Consider the following 16,233-nt stretch of genomic DNA (forward strand, 5'->3'; position numbering starts at 1 on the left):
ACTTTGCTACGTCTCACCCCCAGCTTGGGGTAGTTATTTGTTTCCTTTCATCTCAAAAAGCAAAATGGTCGAGGTCCAAATAAGCATTCTTGGCTCTCGGCGCCCGTGCCACTCCCGCAGCTCCGCCGCTCCCCGGATCTTTTGGTTTCCCCCACAGAAGAGAACAAACGAAAGATGGGTTGGTGATGGGCCGCGTGGGGGATGGGCCTGGCTGAGGGCAGCACTTGTGACAACTTGGCGCAAGGGTGCGACGATCATCCAATCCTCTGGTGTTCAAATGCCCTTTTTGGGCGCGCAACCGCCGCAAAGTGACCCTGTATCCGACCATGTCAACCCGCCGAATGGCCAACCCCCAGACGACCCCAACCGCTGCGAGAAACAGGGGCAGCCAATCAATCGCAGACCTCTCATGAAACAGACAACAGCTCAGGGGTAACGGTAAGCTGATATTCAACCCCACCACACGTCCGAGCCAATCCGCGCCTTGGCATCGCTTTGCTTCAAAACTGGCCATGTGGGTTTGGACGCGGTGAGAGGGAGGGAGGACGGCCGTTGATGGAGCCATTGCCACTCCGTCAGGGGGTTCGTCTGTTCCCAGGCAGCCGTTGAATTTGTGTATATATTATAACTATGGCCATGTCGTCGTCAGATGTTTAGTCCCCGTGCCACAGACAGTCTCCCATTCTTTGTACTCTCTCTTTCCTTCAACCGCGCTCACAGAGTCACACGTTGGTTGATCCAGCACACTCGCGCCAGTCATTCCTTGATCAAACACTTATATATACATACAACGCCGAGTTGACCTTTGCAACATCTTCCTCCTTCCTTTCCAAGCACTCACCACAACCAATACTACCCCCCCCCACCAAACAAGTCAACATGCGCGCCCAACACCTCTCCACCCTCCTCTTCACCACCCTCGCGGCCGCCTCCCCGCTCGCAGTCCGCCAAGCCGCCACGGCCACTGCAATGGCTCCCGGCGCCGGCGCCACACCCGGGTCTGGCAGCGGCGGATCCGGCGGCGGATCCGGCGGCGGTGGTGGCGGCGGATCCAAGGTCGACGCGGCGGCCATCATGGCCGTCATGCCGCAGTCGAGCTCGTGCGACGGCGCCGACTTCCCCGACGAGTGCCGCACCGCGGAGCAGGCGGCGCCCTTCATCTCCAAGGCGTGCGCGGATTTGAGTGATGGGGAGTGCGCGGCCACGGTGGCGCTGATGGGATTGGAGAGTGTGGATATGCGGTTTAAGCATAATGTTAGCCCGGGGAGGCCGGGGCAGGGGACGGCGAATATGATGATGGCGGATGTGAGTATCCTTCCTTTTACTGAGTTATGGGTTGTGGCTAATGGTTGTTTTGTAGTTCACCAAGGAGTATGCCACGGAGCTGTTTGGCGCCGAGAAGGTCACGGGCAAGTCGCCTGACGAGATCCTGGCTATGCTCATGCCGGACGAGTACAACTTTGGCTCGGCCGCCTGGTTCTTGATGACCAAGTGCGCTGATGTGCGTGAGACGCTCAAGGCTGGCACCGATGAGGGCTGGTCCGCGTATAACGAGTGCATTGGTGTCGATGGCACGCTGCCGGACCGCATGAAGTACTGGACTGCGGCGAAGGAGGCATTTGGGCTTTAGGGTTGGGTTGAGCTTTACTTTGGGCTCAGGTTGGGGCTTAGGTTTGGGTTTGGGTGGTTTGGTTCATTTGCATGCATGGTAGAGGGTGCGTCGTTCGTTCAGTTCCCTTCGTTTTCTTCTGGTTTTAGACGCTTTGCATTCCATATCTTCCCGTTCTAGACATCAGTTGCATTCCATTTCTTGTGTGCAAAAATAAACGATGTATGATGGACGGGATGTTGCTATGCCTCGCTCCTCGTTACATCCATAAAGTTCCGTGTAAGCATCAGGACCAGCACCCGCCCTTAAACTTGTCAGCTTCGAGTGCCGGCCGTTAAAGTTGAGCAAGCGCGGTCCGGGTCGGGACCTCTCCTCGATAATCGAGAACCGTGTTGCTGTTTTCCCGCTCTTGGGCGACGAAACATTGCCAATCCTGCCATGTGCACCAGTATTAGTTTTATACCTGCCCAGAGCGGGAGGAGGGTGTGTTAGTTGTCACTTACATGTTGACCGCGTCAGCTCGTCGCAGACACCGCTATCAGAGAGACGGGCCTTAGGGTACAGGACGACTGGGAGACCATCGGCAAGGGTTATGGCGAGACCGCCTCCCGAGTCCGTGGTGTACGTGGTGCAGCCCATGACATCAACAAGCGCCTGGTCGGCCTCGAAGCCGGTCGCAGACGAAGGAAGGGTGACCTCGGCAGAAGCGGAGGCCCCGACGTTGGTGAATACGCCCACCACCTGGGCGCCGGGCTGTCCCTTGCGCATGGCGATGGTGTGGCTGTCCGAGTGGATGGGGTGGGCCTTGTACGAGAGATAGCCGTCGTCTTGGGCGATGGCTTGGTTCCGGATCTGGTTGAGTTTGGCAATCCAAGTGTACAACTCGGAGGTCTCCGAATAACCGGAGGACCAGAGTGCTTCCCGATTATGAGGTGTACCCGAGCCGGCGTAGTGTTGTTCTTGGCCTTGGTAGACGATTGGGATACCTGTCCACGGGCGGTTAGACTATATCATGTCCACGGAGAGAGCGGAAACGGGAACGTTACCGTCTTTGAGCATCGTAAACGCGATGGCCTACGTCGATGAGTAACACCCTCTACGTCAGCATTTAAAAAATAGATCTCGCCATGTAACTGCACTCACATTCTTTACTAGTGCCTGCCCAGGAAGTGTCCGGTTAGCATTGCTGAGTACACAAATTCAGAGTGACTTCGGCATAAAACTCACCTTGTCCTGCGTGAAAGAAGGGAACCGCTCGATGTCGTGGTTCTCCAAAAAGGAGCCATACAAACTGAGATCCTGAGCCACGCCACGCAGTGTGTCGAGGCCGGAAACAAGCTCGCTGATGCTTCCGCTAGGTGATTGGAATGCATTGAGCACCCAGTAGTAACTAGACCAAGGAATCAGAACCTTACACCAACAATGTGATGAGGAGCGCCCCCTCTCCCTTACCTAGCATAATCCGTCACGCCATCAAAGTATTGCTGGTAAGGCGCCACGTACAGCGGGTCGCCGTGGAAGACTTCGCCTAGAAGATACACACCCGCTGCATCCGAGAAGCCCGACCAGAAGGACGTCTCGACGTGTTTTGCGCTATCGACTCGCAGGCCGTCACTGTCCGCCGAGGGTGTGAGACTCGGAGGATATCTCACCAAGAGATAGGTTGACTTACATGCTGTACTTGGAAACCATCTCCGCCACCCACTCGTTCCAGATACTTCGCACAGAATCGCTGTAACAGTGACGCTTAGTTACCAACGGGTTGGGATATGGCTTTCCTAGGAGACGCTCTTACTCTTCAGTGCGCAAGTCCGGGAGACTGAGATCCAGTTAGTCTAGAGAAACAGATAGGGGATGCAAAGACCTGAGTTTAACGCAACCTACCTGACAACGTCACTGCCTTGCCAACACCTAGAACTGTGTCAGCCATACGAAATTTACCCGCCTTGCCAAGCGATGTGTACGCACACCTCGACCGAGGTCTGACTATCGTAGTCAATGGAGCAAGAGGTGTGGAAATACGAGGCCTGCGATCACCACGAATCAGTCAATAACCCACACCCACACCCACAGACCCAAGTAGCAACAGGTCAAAACATACCGATGAGAAGGGGTTAAACTGGCTATAGTCGACGCAAGTCCCGCAGCCCATGTACGCCATGTGGTTGGTCACGATATCGACCATGAGATACTAGGTGGCAGAACCACACATCAGCACACAACCAAGAACAGCCAGCACGGTACATCCAGGACTCACCATGCCCCGAGCATGCAGCTCCGCCGACAGCTCAACCAAATCAGCCTCTTCCCCAAACGCCGCGTTCAGCGCCCAGATATCCTGCGCCCAATACCCATGATACGACGAGCTACACCCAACCACCCACCAGTCAGTCAGACAGTCAGTCAGCCAAGAACCCCCCCAAAACACTACCTCCCTAGGTAGCTACTTAGGTACTCACCCATCCCTCGAATTCCCCTCCACCTGCCTCACCACCGGCGAGATCCACACCGCCGTAAACCCCATCCCCTGGATATAATCCAACTTGGCAATCAGCCCCCGCCAGGTGCCGCCGCAATAGACCTGCTCGGCCGGGTCACACGGCGCCGTGGTGGAGAGGTCGGTGCGGGCGAAGCGGTCCGTCACGACCTGGTAGACGGACTGGGAGCGCCATTCGGCGGCGGACAGGGCCGAGGCGGTGGGGATGGCCCAGAGGGCGAAGGCTGCTGCTAGGGAGGGTAGACGCATCGCGGTTGGAGTGGGGGCTTGTTTGGCGTCGTGAATGTGGTGAGGGACGGGGTGGTGGCCTACTTGAGGGACTGCGCTTGAGAGCGTGCCCTTCATATAGTGAACATCATCATGAGGTGCCAATGTTCATCGAGTGCAGGCGTGTCGGAGCCTCCGCCACCCCAGAGTATCGAGACGGACACATCGACGGCTATGAGGTAGGTAGACAAGGCAGGATTAGCAAACGTGCAGCTCTCTACTCGAGTCGGGCCGTCCAGATACAACCCTAGTGCTTTCACATGCTAGGTGTTAGCGAGCAAGGGCCGGTGTTACAATGTGTGCCTACGGGTAACTTCCGAAACAGGCAATGTCACTCCGTGAACCGCGCCGGCAATCACCCCGCTCCCCGCAATCGTCGAACGCTCCGGGGAACCAAGTGCCGTCCGGGGCCCCGCAGAAGCGCACTGGGTGGTATAGAAGGGCCGAATGCACCCGCGAGATCTTCAGGGCAGCCGCTTTGGGAGGGCAGCCTCCTGGCGCGCGTTCCGAACATCATGATTGACGTGGTGCAGAGAGCTGTTGCCCCATAATTACAATGAGGACGGGGCTACGTAGAAGGAATCCGCTGCGGAGGTGAGTGAGAAGGGGTTGTTTGAGTATTTTGATATACACGCCGGGGACGAACCACATCCCAAATCGGAGGTTACCCAGGTCCTTCCCGGCCCCTCCTGCGGCCTCTCTACCCTTCCCTCCAGGCTGATACCAAGTCCCCTATCATACCACCTCCAACCTTTCAGCTTGGCCCCGTCGGATCCATGTTATAGGGGAACGGAACCCCATCGTGCGGCCTCTGTTGCTGCGACTGTTCCGAACCGCCAGGGAAGAACTGCAAAGACTCGCCGCCCCAGTTTGCAGTTTGGGTAAAGTTTTCAAACGATTCCTAGAGACAACTGGTTAGCAGGGAACGGGAAACGGACGCAAGCCAGGGCATAATGGTATAGACGAGCACTCACCCAGTCGAAGTTGTTGTCTGAAAAGTCCAGGGTACTGCTCGCCATGTTATCGAACATGCTCAGCGGTGACTGCACGCTGTCGAAACCCATCATGGGGTTGGAGAAATCCGGTGCTGTAGCACTCCCCATCCCCGTGCTTGTACCCGACCCGGTCCCGGGACTCACGCCTGAAATCCCTACGTCTAGGCCCAGGCTGGGGGCGCCGAAACTCATGCCCATGGAGGGCTGGACGCTATTGAAGACCGCCGAGGGCCCTGACATCGCCGGACCTGAAGGCATGCCTCGCCCGACAGCCTCCAGATGTTCTGGCCGCAAACCTGCCGAGTCTCCGGATCCACGAGGCCCCGAAGCACGCGACGTCCCCGGCGAACTTGTCGGCCCGTCCGCCCCCCCGAGGCTCTTGATCTTGATCAACATGATCTCGAGGATGTTAGAGGCCTTGAGCGCCTCGATCGAGACGTCGGACAGTCCCTTCCATATGTCCCTTGTCCGCTCGAGGCTGCTGATCATCTCCTGGCGCTGCTCTCTTGTCCAGAAATCCGAGCCTTGGGCGTTGTGCTGCCCCGCCGGATCCCGGCTCGCGTTGTCGAAATGCAGATCCGCAACGACCAGCATGGCGGGGAGGAGGAAGTCCTTGGTTGTGACCGATGTGAAGAACCATTTGATCGAATGCAATAGCCCGTTGGGTTGCGACTCCCTATGCAGGGTCGCCAGGTGCCGTAGCGTCTCCAAGGACGCCTCGATGGCGGTGCGCCGCGAGTGGGCATACCTGGGGTTGTGTCTCGCTCGCGGTATGTATTTCCTATGAAGCACGCACATGATCTTGAGGTAGAGAATATCCAGGTGGAATCGGGCCATGACCGACGTCAGCGGATCGGAGGCATCGAGCGGCTGCATCCTCAAGTGAGGAGGGAGCTCAGCCCGGATGTCTCGCAGCTTCGCATCAAACCGGAGGATATCGTCGTAATGCACCTGGTCCTTTACCCGGCCTGTGGCCTGTATGATGATACCGAGATGATTGCACAGCTTGACTTTGGACACCATGTAGCTTACCGGTGTCGCCTCGGTGTTGGGTCTGGAGGGCGGCAACACTTTTGAGTCTGGTCCGAACTCCTCATCGTAGATGTTGTGGGGCAACTCGGTGTCACAGTCGTGTTCCGAGATCATGCTCGGCAGGGATAGATGGTGCGAAAAGAAGATGTCCATCATCCTCACGAAGGCCCAGGTCCTGCGTCTCATTTCCTAAAATCCAGACGACGTCCGCAGTGAGAAACAATGTTCGTACGAAGGGTCAGGGGTTCACAGAACAAGGGGGTAACGTACCGCCTCAAACGGGGTGAGCGTTGGGAACCACTTGCCGTCCCGGTGGTAGCCCATCCTCAGAGCGACCCTCACTACCGCGGATACAATGATCCATATGCCCAAATCGGCGTCCCAACGAGTGGCATACTCGCAGAAGCTATATAGCATCATGGCCTCGACAGTGAATTGCGCCGGTCTCGTATAGTCGCCGACATTTAAGCACTGCACCGTTCTCAACCGGTACTCATGCGCCAACTCGAGCACCCTACCCTTCCACTCGGGCGGTTCGTCTCCGACCTTGTGGTAGCTCGTCAGTGCCAGACACATGACAGCATACAACAAGGCCAGCCACATGATGGGCGTCTTAGACGGGTCCCGCCAGTGGTCTCGAAGCTGCTGCTGGAACGACGGGGCGTGCAGAATGTTGGCCGCGTTATCCATGGAATTGAAGTACCTCGCGCACAATGCGAGCACCGTCGACTTGGGCGGCAACTCTGCCCGAAGCTCGATCTCGGTCGCAGGAGCAACACCCATGAGTAGAGACGGCGGTTGACTGGCCTGCGCGGGCTTCGCTAGCCGGATTTTCTCATAGCTTGTCTCCAGGTCTTTCTTGTGGCTCGCAAAGTAGTTCTTGACCTCGGCAATATCGCTCAAGATGGTGTGCCAATGCTCCTCCCCAAGATACACATGTTTCGACCGAACCGGATCCATCTTCAGGACTCCGAGGGACTTGGCGAGCCCCTCGTCAATGTCGCTTTCGTCATCATCCTGCATCGCGCCGTCGTCGTCGTGCCCCCCGGGTTTGGCCGGTAGCGAGCTGCTGTCTCCTGCAGAAGGCGAGGCATTGGAAGCAGCGCCGCCGCCGGAAGAGATGGAGGAACCGCCAGGTAATGAGGGCGCTTCGATGTTGGCCCCGCCGTGCATCAAGGATAATACGAGACCCTCTAACCTGTCGATGCGGTTTTGCATATCATCCGGAGTGGGCTCCCCCTGGCTCTGGTTCTTCCTGCGGGAGACGGGCGCGGCGTAGGAGCAGGAGAGAGTGCCTGCCCCTTCCCGCTTGGTGCAGTTGCTACATGGGTGAGATCTATCGCATTTCCTACAACGCGGGTTAGTGACATGACGAGAGGCGTCGGCGCCGTCGATCGAGATGGTTACCTACAACCTGGGCACTCGTTAGCTGGCTATACGGCAACGAACGGCATGGGAAATAACATGCATGAAAACCGCTCACTTTCTTGTTCGACAGGGGTAACAGCTGAGAGGTACTCGGTTTCTCTTACGGACGACCCGAAACTGCGGTTCAGGTGACCGGCCGGTCGACGACGTGTTCGCTGAAGGCGGTGTGGGCGTCATGCTGGGCACGCGAGGGACCAACGGCGAGTTTGGCGGATGGGATCACCCCTGAGGACCACGGCTTCCGCTCGATAGCACAATGCCTCTTCGTAGAGTGCAGCCCCTGAGCTTGACGCTCCCTTCCAGAAGCCTCTCCCTTGCAAGTTTTCACTCGGGTCCGCTCGAGCTTCGCAAATAAACCTTGGAGATCACCGACTCCTATCGATACATACAATATCCCACTCCGCTCGCTCGCTCAGGCGACTGCCAACACGAAACTGGGTGAGAACTCGGTAGCAGGTCGTACACGGCCCGAGAAACTCGGAGATATAATCTCGTTGAAGCGTGATTGGAACCGAGTGAGCACCCCGCGATGAACCCGGTCGGTTCGATTAATAACCCGACAAGCTGAGAATCGGTAAAATGTCTAGAGAGAGACGAAGCGAGGTGAAATTTGTTTTCGAATTGCTGCGGTATTGGGCAGAAACGGTAAATTGACTGAGGCGTGCAATTGGGATGAGGAAGTGTAGCGGCTAATGCAGTGAGAAATATGAAAACGTAAATTAATGCGCTAAGGTCGGGGGATCGCTTAAGTATGATGGTTCAACACCAGATTTGACGTCGTGAATGATGATGATGGTGATGGAAGCCTGCTGCCCACGGTGAGATGATGCTTGGTGGGGCGTCACCCGCATTGAGCCTTGGCGGGGCTGGTTGGATGTTGCCGGGCGTTGATGCAAGCGGAAGAAGAGCAGATCTCCGGTAACTCACTGGTAGGTACTGTACCGAGTTACTACTGCTGCAATAACTAACGCTTACGTCTTCCGGGGCGGAGCAGCCGAGTTCAATGTATGAAGAGATCGGAGAGTTAAAGGAAGAGATTGCCGAAAACACTTAGACGTGCCAAACAGGCGGGTAACAGTTTTGGGCATTAAAAGAGCAAGAGAGCAGGAATTGATCACGGAATTCTACCAAGTGCGGTCAACCTGCGGCACGGTACTTCAACATTCGTCAGTGCTCTCCATCGTGCCTGGGTATGTCCATGCAAAGGGGTTGGAAGCATGGGTGCCACGAGGTTTGCTGCCGACGATGCGCCGAATCGTCGACGGCTTGGAGGAGAAGCACATGGAGGAACTGCGCTGCTTATTCAGCGCTCAAGCTTATCCCAATAAAGTGATATGAGTCATGCGGTGTGTGCCTCTGTCCCGCTCCGCTGCGGGGATACCATGGCTTTCATTGTCAGTGCCAGAAAATATCAATCCTCCCCAACCGCGAACCGTCTGGGTGACCTGATAGGCTCGGTCGCACAACGCTGCCCAGAGCCTTGGGAGGGTTGCGCAACGTGCTGATCGCTCCGAGAGATGGGAGTTCTGACGCGCGCTAGATAGAACCACCACAGAGCACTCTTCTCATCCACCTCGCGGGGTGTGTGGGCTGGCATTTCGGCCAAAATGTTTCTTCAAGGCTCCACGGCCGTGGCATCGCCGTTCGCCTTGACGCTGTACGGCTTCAGAAAGTCGGCGTTACCCTCTAGTTCCTCCTTGACCTGCCCGGATGTCAGCATACGTACGCGCAAGGCTCAAGCGCTCGGATCGAGAAGGACGCACGATATCAAGCCCGCCGACAAGTTCGCCATCCACCCACAGCTGTGGGAAGGTCGGCCAGTCAGCAAACTCTTTCAACCCTTGCCGCACCTCATCGTCGGCCAAGATATTAAAGAAGCCGTATTTGACGGCGTTGTCGCGCAGAATCCCCACCAGTTGTCGCGAAAAGCCGCACTTGGGCTCGCTCGGTGTCCCCTTCATGAAGAGCATCACGGGCGCCGCCTTGACTAGATCACCGAGGCGCCTAAAGAGTTCTTGTTTCTTCTTTTCTGGGTCTTCCTCCGTCGAAACCTCGGCTTCGTTGTTCCCGGGTGCCGCCGCGGGACCATTGGTGGCCGTGGCTGCTGTCCTATAACTACCCGCGTGTTTCTCAATGGCCTCTCGCACCTTGACCGCACTGCTCCCGCTGACGGTTTCGAGCACATCTCCATTCTGGACGAGGACGAGAAACGGGACGGCTGTCACGTTGTAGGCCTCGCTAATGTCTGACAACTCCTCGGCATTGATCTTCACCCAAGAGGTCGACGGCGGGGTGATGACGGGGTATTCGCTGGCCAGTGTTGAAAGCACGGTCGCCATTTGCGCACACGGCGCCGCCCATGGTGCATAAAATGAGATGATCAAGAGCGTGAACGACGGCAACGACGATATGTGACTCTCGAACGCCGCCTCGCTGGTGATCTCCTCGATCTTCGACATGGCGAGAGCTTGGTGACAAAACTGGATCGGAGTGGGTTGACGGAAGCAGCAGCGAAAGTGCGTTGGGTTTTCGGTCTAAGGGACTTCACGTTGGCGCTGATGGGACCGTAGAGCCGAGATGCTGGGTTTGGGGGGTTGCGGTGATTGTCTTGACTAATTTCTGCCTTTCTTGACAATTTTTGTTCGGTCGTTCGAGCTTCGACGACAAACGCCACTCGCCGGCACCCCGCCGTCCACTTTCTCCCAGCCGATTACGGATCCATTAAATCGGCGACCCCGCATGCTCCGGACTCTGTGCCATGATTGGTCTAACGTATCGTTGCGCCATTCAGCGGCTTCACCCACGCAATCCGTCACAAGCAAATGCAAAGATAAACCAGGTAGGTGCCACGCACCTCTACGGGCAGCGAGGTGCGCAGACTTGAGGCAGCCCACTGGGGGTGTTTGGGGCCTCTGCCTCCCTTCAAGCTCCGGACCTTGAGTAGCGCGCCGAATCAAGTTCGGTTTAACTAGCGGCCGCGCGGCTCGGAAGACGAGGCGAACTTCGCAGGGGCGGGCTGTTTCTTCGGTGCCTCCATCCCTCCCCTCGCTCGGCGATGCATGGAAACACCGACCGGATTTGACCGAGCCAATTGCCAATAACGAACATACCAAGTAACTCGCAGCCGGACAAGTCAACCACCCCCCGATCGCCCACTTTTTATTTTCCTCACCCCTCCAATTGCCTCCCCCGACCTGTCCAAAATCAGAATTACCAGCAGCCAAGCTCTTGGCGCCCCAACATCATCTCACTTCCCCGATCTACACAGGACACCCGCCCATACCGTGACACTAGTAGTACCGACATCCATACCGACCTACCTTAGACTGCAGGAATCGACCCTCTTAAGAGTTGACTGATTGGCAATGTCAGCCCAGGAGTATTACCAGCAAGGCCCGGCGCAGGGCTACAGCAACCCGCCGCCGCCGCAGGGCTACGGCCCCCCAGCGCCGGGGCCCTACCCGCAGCAGTATCCCCAGCAACCTCAACCTGTAAGTGGTTTCCTTCCAACTGAGTCGACGGTCCGCTGCCCTCCCAGCCCTACTAATGTCAACTTATTATGGTAGGCGTATCCCGGCCCGGCACCCCCTCAAAGTTACTACCCTCCGCAGGGTCCTATGCAATATCAGCATCAGCAGCCGAATAAGCCCCAGAAGAGTGGCGGTGGGGGAGGCTGCCTCAAGGGTTGCTTAGCGGCGTTATGTTGTTGTTTTATCTGCGAGGAGGGCTGTGAGTGTTGCGCCGAGTGTTGCGAGTGTTGTACGGAGTGCTTTTAAGGTGCCAGCGGCAGGCGTTCCGTTCGATGATTGAAGGGGTTTCTGCGTCCTGCGAGAGTTGGGTGGTGCGCGGGGGGGAGGGGGGTTGTACGAACTCAACGGTTATGCAACGATGATGCCGCATGATGTTCGTCTGGCGTAACCAAGGAGTATCAGTTATTCAATTTATTTTAACAATAATCCTGTCTAGCTGCCCCGACTACCTTCCATTACCAGGCATCACCGCAGAACTTTTTCAGTGGCGATTGTTTGATGTCGTGGTTGGGATCGTAGGTAGGTAGTTATACTGTACTGACCGCTTCAGCGCTGCATGGAATCCTCGCGTCCTGTGAGATGAAAGCTGCCGCGTCAGGGCGCCAAGATCTGCCAAGACCCTGGGAGCTCCTCCTGCACAGCCCACAGCCTCTTCGACGTCCGCCGGAGAGCTCCCTCCCCACTCCCGCTCGGTTCTTGGTTATCCTCCGTCGCAGAGCGCCCAAGTCCACCACCGAACCCGAGTCCACATTCTTGTTTTCTCTCTCGAACCTCATACTTATCCTACAGAGAAGCGATCGATCCCGGATCGCGCGAAACAATGGCGTCGCTCAACCTATCAACGAACGGCCCCTCGATCAAGAGCAGCTACCAAGGCGTCATCAATGGCCCCGCCCTCTCGTCGACGTCTCCGACTGCAGCGCGGTGGGCACTTTTCACAGTGCAAGCGCCCCTATTGAACGCCTTTCAGAATTCGGGTGCGAAGGAGAGTGTCTTGAAGGTTGAGACTACTGGCGGTAAGTGCCCCCCGGCTCCACCCCCCTCCTCCGTGACCGTTGCACGAAGCTGCCATTATCTACCTCGTGCGTGTTTGCGTCAGGCTAACACGGTTGCCTATGCAGACGGCGAGCTCGCCGATCTCGTCGAGGATTTCAGCGAAGGCCGCATCCAGTTCGCCTTTGTCCGAGTCAAGGACCCGAATTCCGGCCTTCCCAAGAATGTCCTGATCGCCTGGTGTGGCGGGGGCGTCCCCGAACGCACCAAGGGGTACTTTACAAGCCATGTTTCCGCCGTCTCCAAGGTTCTGCATGGCTACCATGTTCAGATCACAGCACGCTCCGATGCCGACGTCGTCCCCGAAGATATTGTGCAAAAGGTGGCGGATGCGTCGGGAGCCAAATACTCGGCAGGGACATCCACACAGGCCCCTGCGGCACCGCCTCCGGTTGCCAAGAAACCCGTGTTCACCCCAACAACATCTGGGTCTGGGGGTTCCTTCAACCCGCTCGTCGCTGCTCGTACCCGGAAACAAGGGAATGCCGATGACGATGGCTGGGGCGAGGACGCACCCCCGGTTACACGCACTCAGGTTGAGAAGGTCGAGTCAGCCTACAAGCCGACAAAGGTGGATATCGCAAGCCTGAGGAAGAACAATGACGATTCTCGATTCAACGGATCCTCGAACCAAGATAACCGGCCGAGTGATGTCATCGGAGGTGGTTATCAGCCAGTGGGCAAGATTGATATCGCTTCGCTCAGGGCACAGGCAAAGCAGGACGATCGCCCTTCCGTGGTGAAGGGTGCATACGAACCCGTCGGCAAGGTTGATATTGCCGCCATTCGAGCAAAGGCGCAGCGTCCGGCCGAGCCGCAAGAGGAGTCGGCACCCGCACCGAAGAGCCTTGCTGAGCGAAGTGCCGCTTTTACGCCATCGGAACGCCTTACCGAACTGCCGAAGCCCAAGGTCGCGAAGAAATTTGGCGGTACACCTTTCACGGGCACCAAGGCTCCGACGCCTGGGGGCCTGGGTTTCGGCGCGCCGGCAACGCCCGCCCCGCCACCTGTTGGCGCCGCCAGCCGGACGTTTGCCGATCAAGGCGGCAAGACCCCAGCTCAGCTATGGGCCGAGAAGAAAGCGAAGCAGGGCGGCGGGGCCACCGGTTCCCCGTCTCCGTCTGCGACGGCACCGATCACGGCCCAAAAGAGCGGCAGCGAGTGGAAGAGCGGTTATGCAGGCAAGAGTTGGGCACCGGTCCATACTAGCAACTATGGCCGAGGCGGCGTGGAGAAGCAAGATACGGGAGAAGGCGAGCAGTTCGAGCAGGAGGCGGAACAGCCCGCCACGACGGGTGGTGGTATTTCTGCACTGCGCGACAGGTTCAAGGACGCGGCACCCATGGGCACCGCAACCAGGTCGGCCCCAGACGCCGCCGCTTACGACGAGGAGGAGCCAGCCGCGCCGCCCCCGCCAATGGGAAGCCGGCCTCCTCCTGGCGGCTTCGCTCTCCCCGGCCTACCGTCCCGGCCTGCGGCTGAGAACCAGGACGAGGAAGAGGAAGAGCGGGCGCCGCCCTCTGTCCCGTCCCGGAACTACGAGGAACGCGAACCGTCGCCTGTGCGGGTCGCGATGCCGGTCCCCCGCAGCTCTGCGCCCGAGATTGAGCCCGCGGCCGAAAGCCTCCCTGCTCGGCCCGTTCCCGTTCCTCAAGAGGTGCCCAAGGAAGAGCAGCTTCCGGCTGAGCGTGAGAGCCACAACCCTCGAACTGCCGCTGTTGCCGTCGCTGCCGCCGCCGGCGTCGCTGGCGGGGCCATTGCTGGCGGGGCTATAGCCGCCCACGCAGCAGATAGCGGATCGGCGCCAGAAGCCGAGGCGGCTGGTGGCAAGAGGGCCCTCATCCAGTACGATTACGAGAAGGCCGAGGATAACGAGATTGAGCTTCGGGAGGGTGAGTATGTGACCAACATCGAGATGGTGGACGATGATTGGTGGATGGGCACCAACGTCCAGGGGGAGAGCGGCCTGTTCCCCAGCAACTACGTCGAACTGGTTGATGAAGATGAGGCGGCCGCGGCCCCGCAACCGCCTGCGCCTGCGCCTGCTCCCGCACCTGCTCCAGTAGCACAACACGAGGAACCCCAACCCGCGGCAGCCGGGCCCACGGCAACGGCAAACTTTGATTACGAAGCTGCAGAAGACAACGGTATGTATTCTCCTAGCCTAGCAACCGCAGGCCCCAGTCTCCCACCGAATACGTGCTGACACAGTCGACCGCAGAGCTGAGCTTTCCCGAAGGAGCCACGATCACAGATCTGGATTTCCCAGACGAGGACTGGTGGTTTGGCCATTACAATGGGGCGTCTGGTCTCTTCCCCGCCAACTATGTCCAGCTTGACTCATAAACTGGATGAGCGTCCACTTTCACGGGGTTTGGTGATCGTTATCCGGAGCAGCAAGTAGTTTAGCTTAGAGCAGTTTTCTTTTGGCAGGTGTCCTAAAACGAAAGGCTGGAAAAAGACACTGCTTTTCTCTACTGTCCATTACCTCTTGCGGAGTCAGTGTTACGCCGGTGTCACCATGAGTTAAGGCTGTCTATTTCATGGTGATGAACTTGTAAACAACACCACGAACCTGGGCAATAAATGTATCAGTAAACTTGGTTGATCTGGCCGAAGAGCGTTTAGAATTAGCGATAGATTTAGATTTGAATGATACCTCGCATCAAGTACTCTTGTTGCTGGCTCACACGTGTGTGTTAGAAGACGAGAAACGCGCGGCAAGTAAAGCTGGGTGGGGCTGGTTGTGTGTTCTCCCCACTTCAACTCATCAGCCAAGTCGATCCATCTTCATCCAACATCCTCCGCAAAACATCCCAAGTTCCAACTAATACAATTACGCCGCTCTTTTGCTAATCAAGAGAATCCCGACTTTATAAACGAGAGAATATCCATACGTACAGCAAGCAAGAGGCCACAATGTACGCGCACACCCCGCCTGCGCCACCCCCCAAACCGCCCGGGACTCATGATGTAAGCCGCATGAGCACACCCGCCGGCGGGCCAGCACCACCACCCCCACCACTCCCGGAGGCCATCACGGCCGGCCTCATCGCCGCCGGCACACCCGGCTCCGGGGCGGAATACCACAACCCCCAGGACATGGAAACGGCCGACCCCGGCGACCAATGGCTGCCCAAGTTCCTCGAAGACAAATCGTATGTAGCAACCCTACCACCCACCCCCTTTCACACATCCCCTCTCTCGACTAACCAACCCAACCCCCCCCAACAGCAAAAACGACCTCGCCCTCATCCTCTCCAACCCCACCCTCCTAACCTCCCTAACCCACGCCCCGCAAACCATGCACCCCTCCCTGCAACGCTCCCACACCGCCCTCACCACCACCCTCACCCAAAACATGTCCCTGGCCTCCCACCTCCTCGACCTCGAATCCCACCTCGCCCACCAGCGCGCGAGCGCCCAGGCCCAGCTGCTCGCCACGCACGCGCTGGAGCGCCAGTGGCGCGCCCGCCAGGCCGACATGGACCATGCCCTGGCGCGGTTCGCGCCGGCGAGTCTGTACCAGCGGTTGGCTGGGGGGGTGGCGGAGCAGGAGGGGGTTTGTGGGGCGTTGGAGGAGAGTTTTTTGGATGGTGAGAGTGGTGGTTGGGGCGGGGGTGGGGGGGATGGGAATGGGGATGGGGGGGTTTTGGCGACGGAGAGGGAGGTGGCGGAGTGGGTGAGGCGGTATAGGGAGGCGAAGAAGTTGTTTTACTTGAGGCAGGAGAGGCGGGAGAGGTGGGATGAGGGGCGGGTTGGGGGGTGGCGGTGATGGGGGGTCGGTGATGGTTATTCTGGGGAGTTCGGGCTGGGTGGGGG

The 16,233-nt window shown here is 57.9% G+C and overlaps 7 protein-coding genes across 7 annotated transcripts; 3 read left to right on the forward strand and 4 right to left on the reverse strand.

Annotated features, from left to right (window-relative positions):
* Positions 1-5: 5 nt before the first annotated feature.
* B0H64DRAFT_32774 (uncharacterized protein) lies at positions 6-722 on the reverse strand. Its single transcript, XM_062800800.1, has one exon. The coding sequence runs from the start codon at positions 563-565 to the stop codon at positions 53-55; it is 513 nt and encodes a 170-aa protein (XP_062664693.1). The 5' UTR covers positions 566-722; the 3' UTR covers positions 6-52.
* A 157-nt stretch (positions 723-879) lies between these two features.
* On the forward strand, positions 880-1,630 carry B0H64DRAFT_438278 (uncharacterized protein; the record flags this gene model as incomplete). Its single annotated transcript, XM_062806330.1, has 2 exons — positions 880-1,305; positions 1,361-1,630. The coding sequence occupies 2 exons, from the start codon at positions 880-882 to the stop codon at positions 1,628-1,630; spliced, it is 696 nt and encodes a 231-aa protein (XP_062664694.1).
* A 474-nt stretch (positions 1,631-2,104) lies between these two features.
* B0H64DRAFT_315848 (glycoside hydrolase superfamily) lies at positions 2,105-4,355 on the reverse strand (the record flags this gene model as incomplete). Its single annotated transcript, XM_062800261.1, has 11 exons — positions 2,105-2,595; positions 2,656-2,683; positions 2,837-2,999; positions 3,062-3,223; positions 3,282-3,341; positions 3,405-3,428; positions 3,494-3,520; positions 3,578-3,636; positions 3,711-3,800; positions 3,867-3,975; positions 4,069-4,355. The coding sequence occupies 11 exons, from the start codon at positions 4,353-4,355 to the stop codon at positions 2,105-2,107; spliced, it is 1,500 nt and encodes a 499-aa protein (XP_062664695.1).
* Positions 4,356-5,127: 772 nt separating this feature from the next.
* On the reverse strand, positions 5,128-8,005 carry B0H64DRAFT_313843 (fungal-specific transcription factor domain-containing protein; the record flags this gene model as incomplete). Its single annotated transcript, XM_062800179.1, has 4 exons — positions 5,128-5,274; positions 5,348-6,589; positions 6,671-7,748; positions 7,884-8,005. The coding sequence occupies 4 exons, from the start codon at positions 8,003-8,005 to the stop codon at positions 5,128-5,130; spliced, it is 2,589 nt and encodes an 862-aa protein (XP_062664696.1).
* Positions 8,006-9,388: 1,383 nt separating this feature from the next.
* B0H64DRAFT_32801 (thioredoxin-like protein) lies at positions 9,389-10,520 on the reverse strand. The gene is made up of 2 exons (XM_062800814.1): positions 9,592-10,520; positions 9,389-9,530 (listed from the first exon to the last, which is right to left on the reverse strand). The coding sequence occupies exons 1-2, from the start codon at positions 10,285-10,287 to the stop codon at positions 9,444-9,446; spliced, it is 783 nt and encodes a 260-aa protein (XP_062664697.1). The 5' UTR covers positions 10,288-10,520; the 3' UTR covers positions 9,389-9,443.
* A 1,339-nt stretch (positions 10,521-11,859) lies between these two features.
* Positions 11,860-15,080, forward strand: B0H64DRAFT_382838 (uncharacterized protein). Its single transcript, XM_062802902.1, has 3 exons — positions 11,860-12,374; positions 12,480-14,558; positions 14,633-15,080. The coding sequence occupies exons 1-3, from the start codon at positions 12,179-12,181 to the stop codon at positions 14,755-14,757; spliced, it is 2,400 nt and encodes a 799-aa protein (XP_062664698.1). The 5' UTR covers positions 11,860-12,178; the 3' UTR covers positions 14,758-15,080.
* Positions 15,081-15,130: 50 nt separating this feature from the next.
* On the forward strand, positions 15,131-16,186 carry B0H64DRAFT_471146 (uncharacterized protein; the record flags this gene model as incomplete). Its single annotated transcript, XM_062807863.1, has 2 exons — positions 15,131-15,569; positions 15,646-16,186. Exons 1-2 carry the CDS (start codon positions 15,331-15,333, stop codon positions 16,184-16,186), a joined length of 780 nt encoding a protein of 259 aa, XP_062664699.1. The 5' UTR covers positions 15,131-15,330.
* Between the last annotated feature and the right edge of the window lie 47 nt (positions 16,187-16,233).

This window comes from Chaetomium fimeti, assembly GCF_033439085.1.
Source record: "Chaetomium fimeti strain CBS 168.71 chromosome Unknown B0H64scaffold_1, whole genome shotgun sequence".
NCBI classification, from domain to species: domain Eukaryota; kingdom Fungi; phylum Ascomycota; class Sordariomycetes; order Sordariales; family Chaetomiaceae; genus Chaetomium; species Chaetomium fimeti.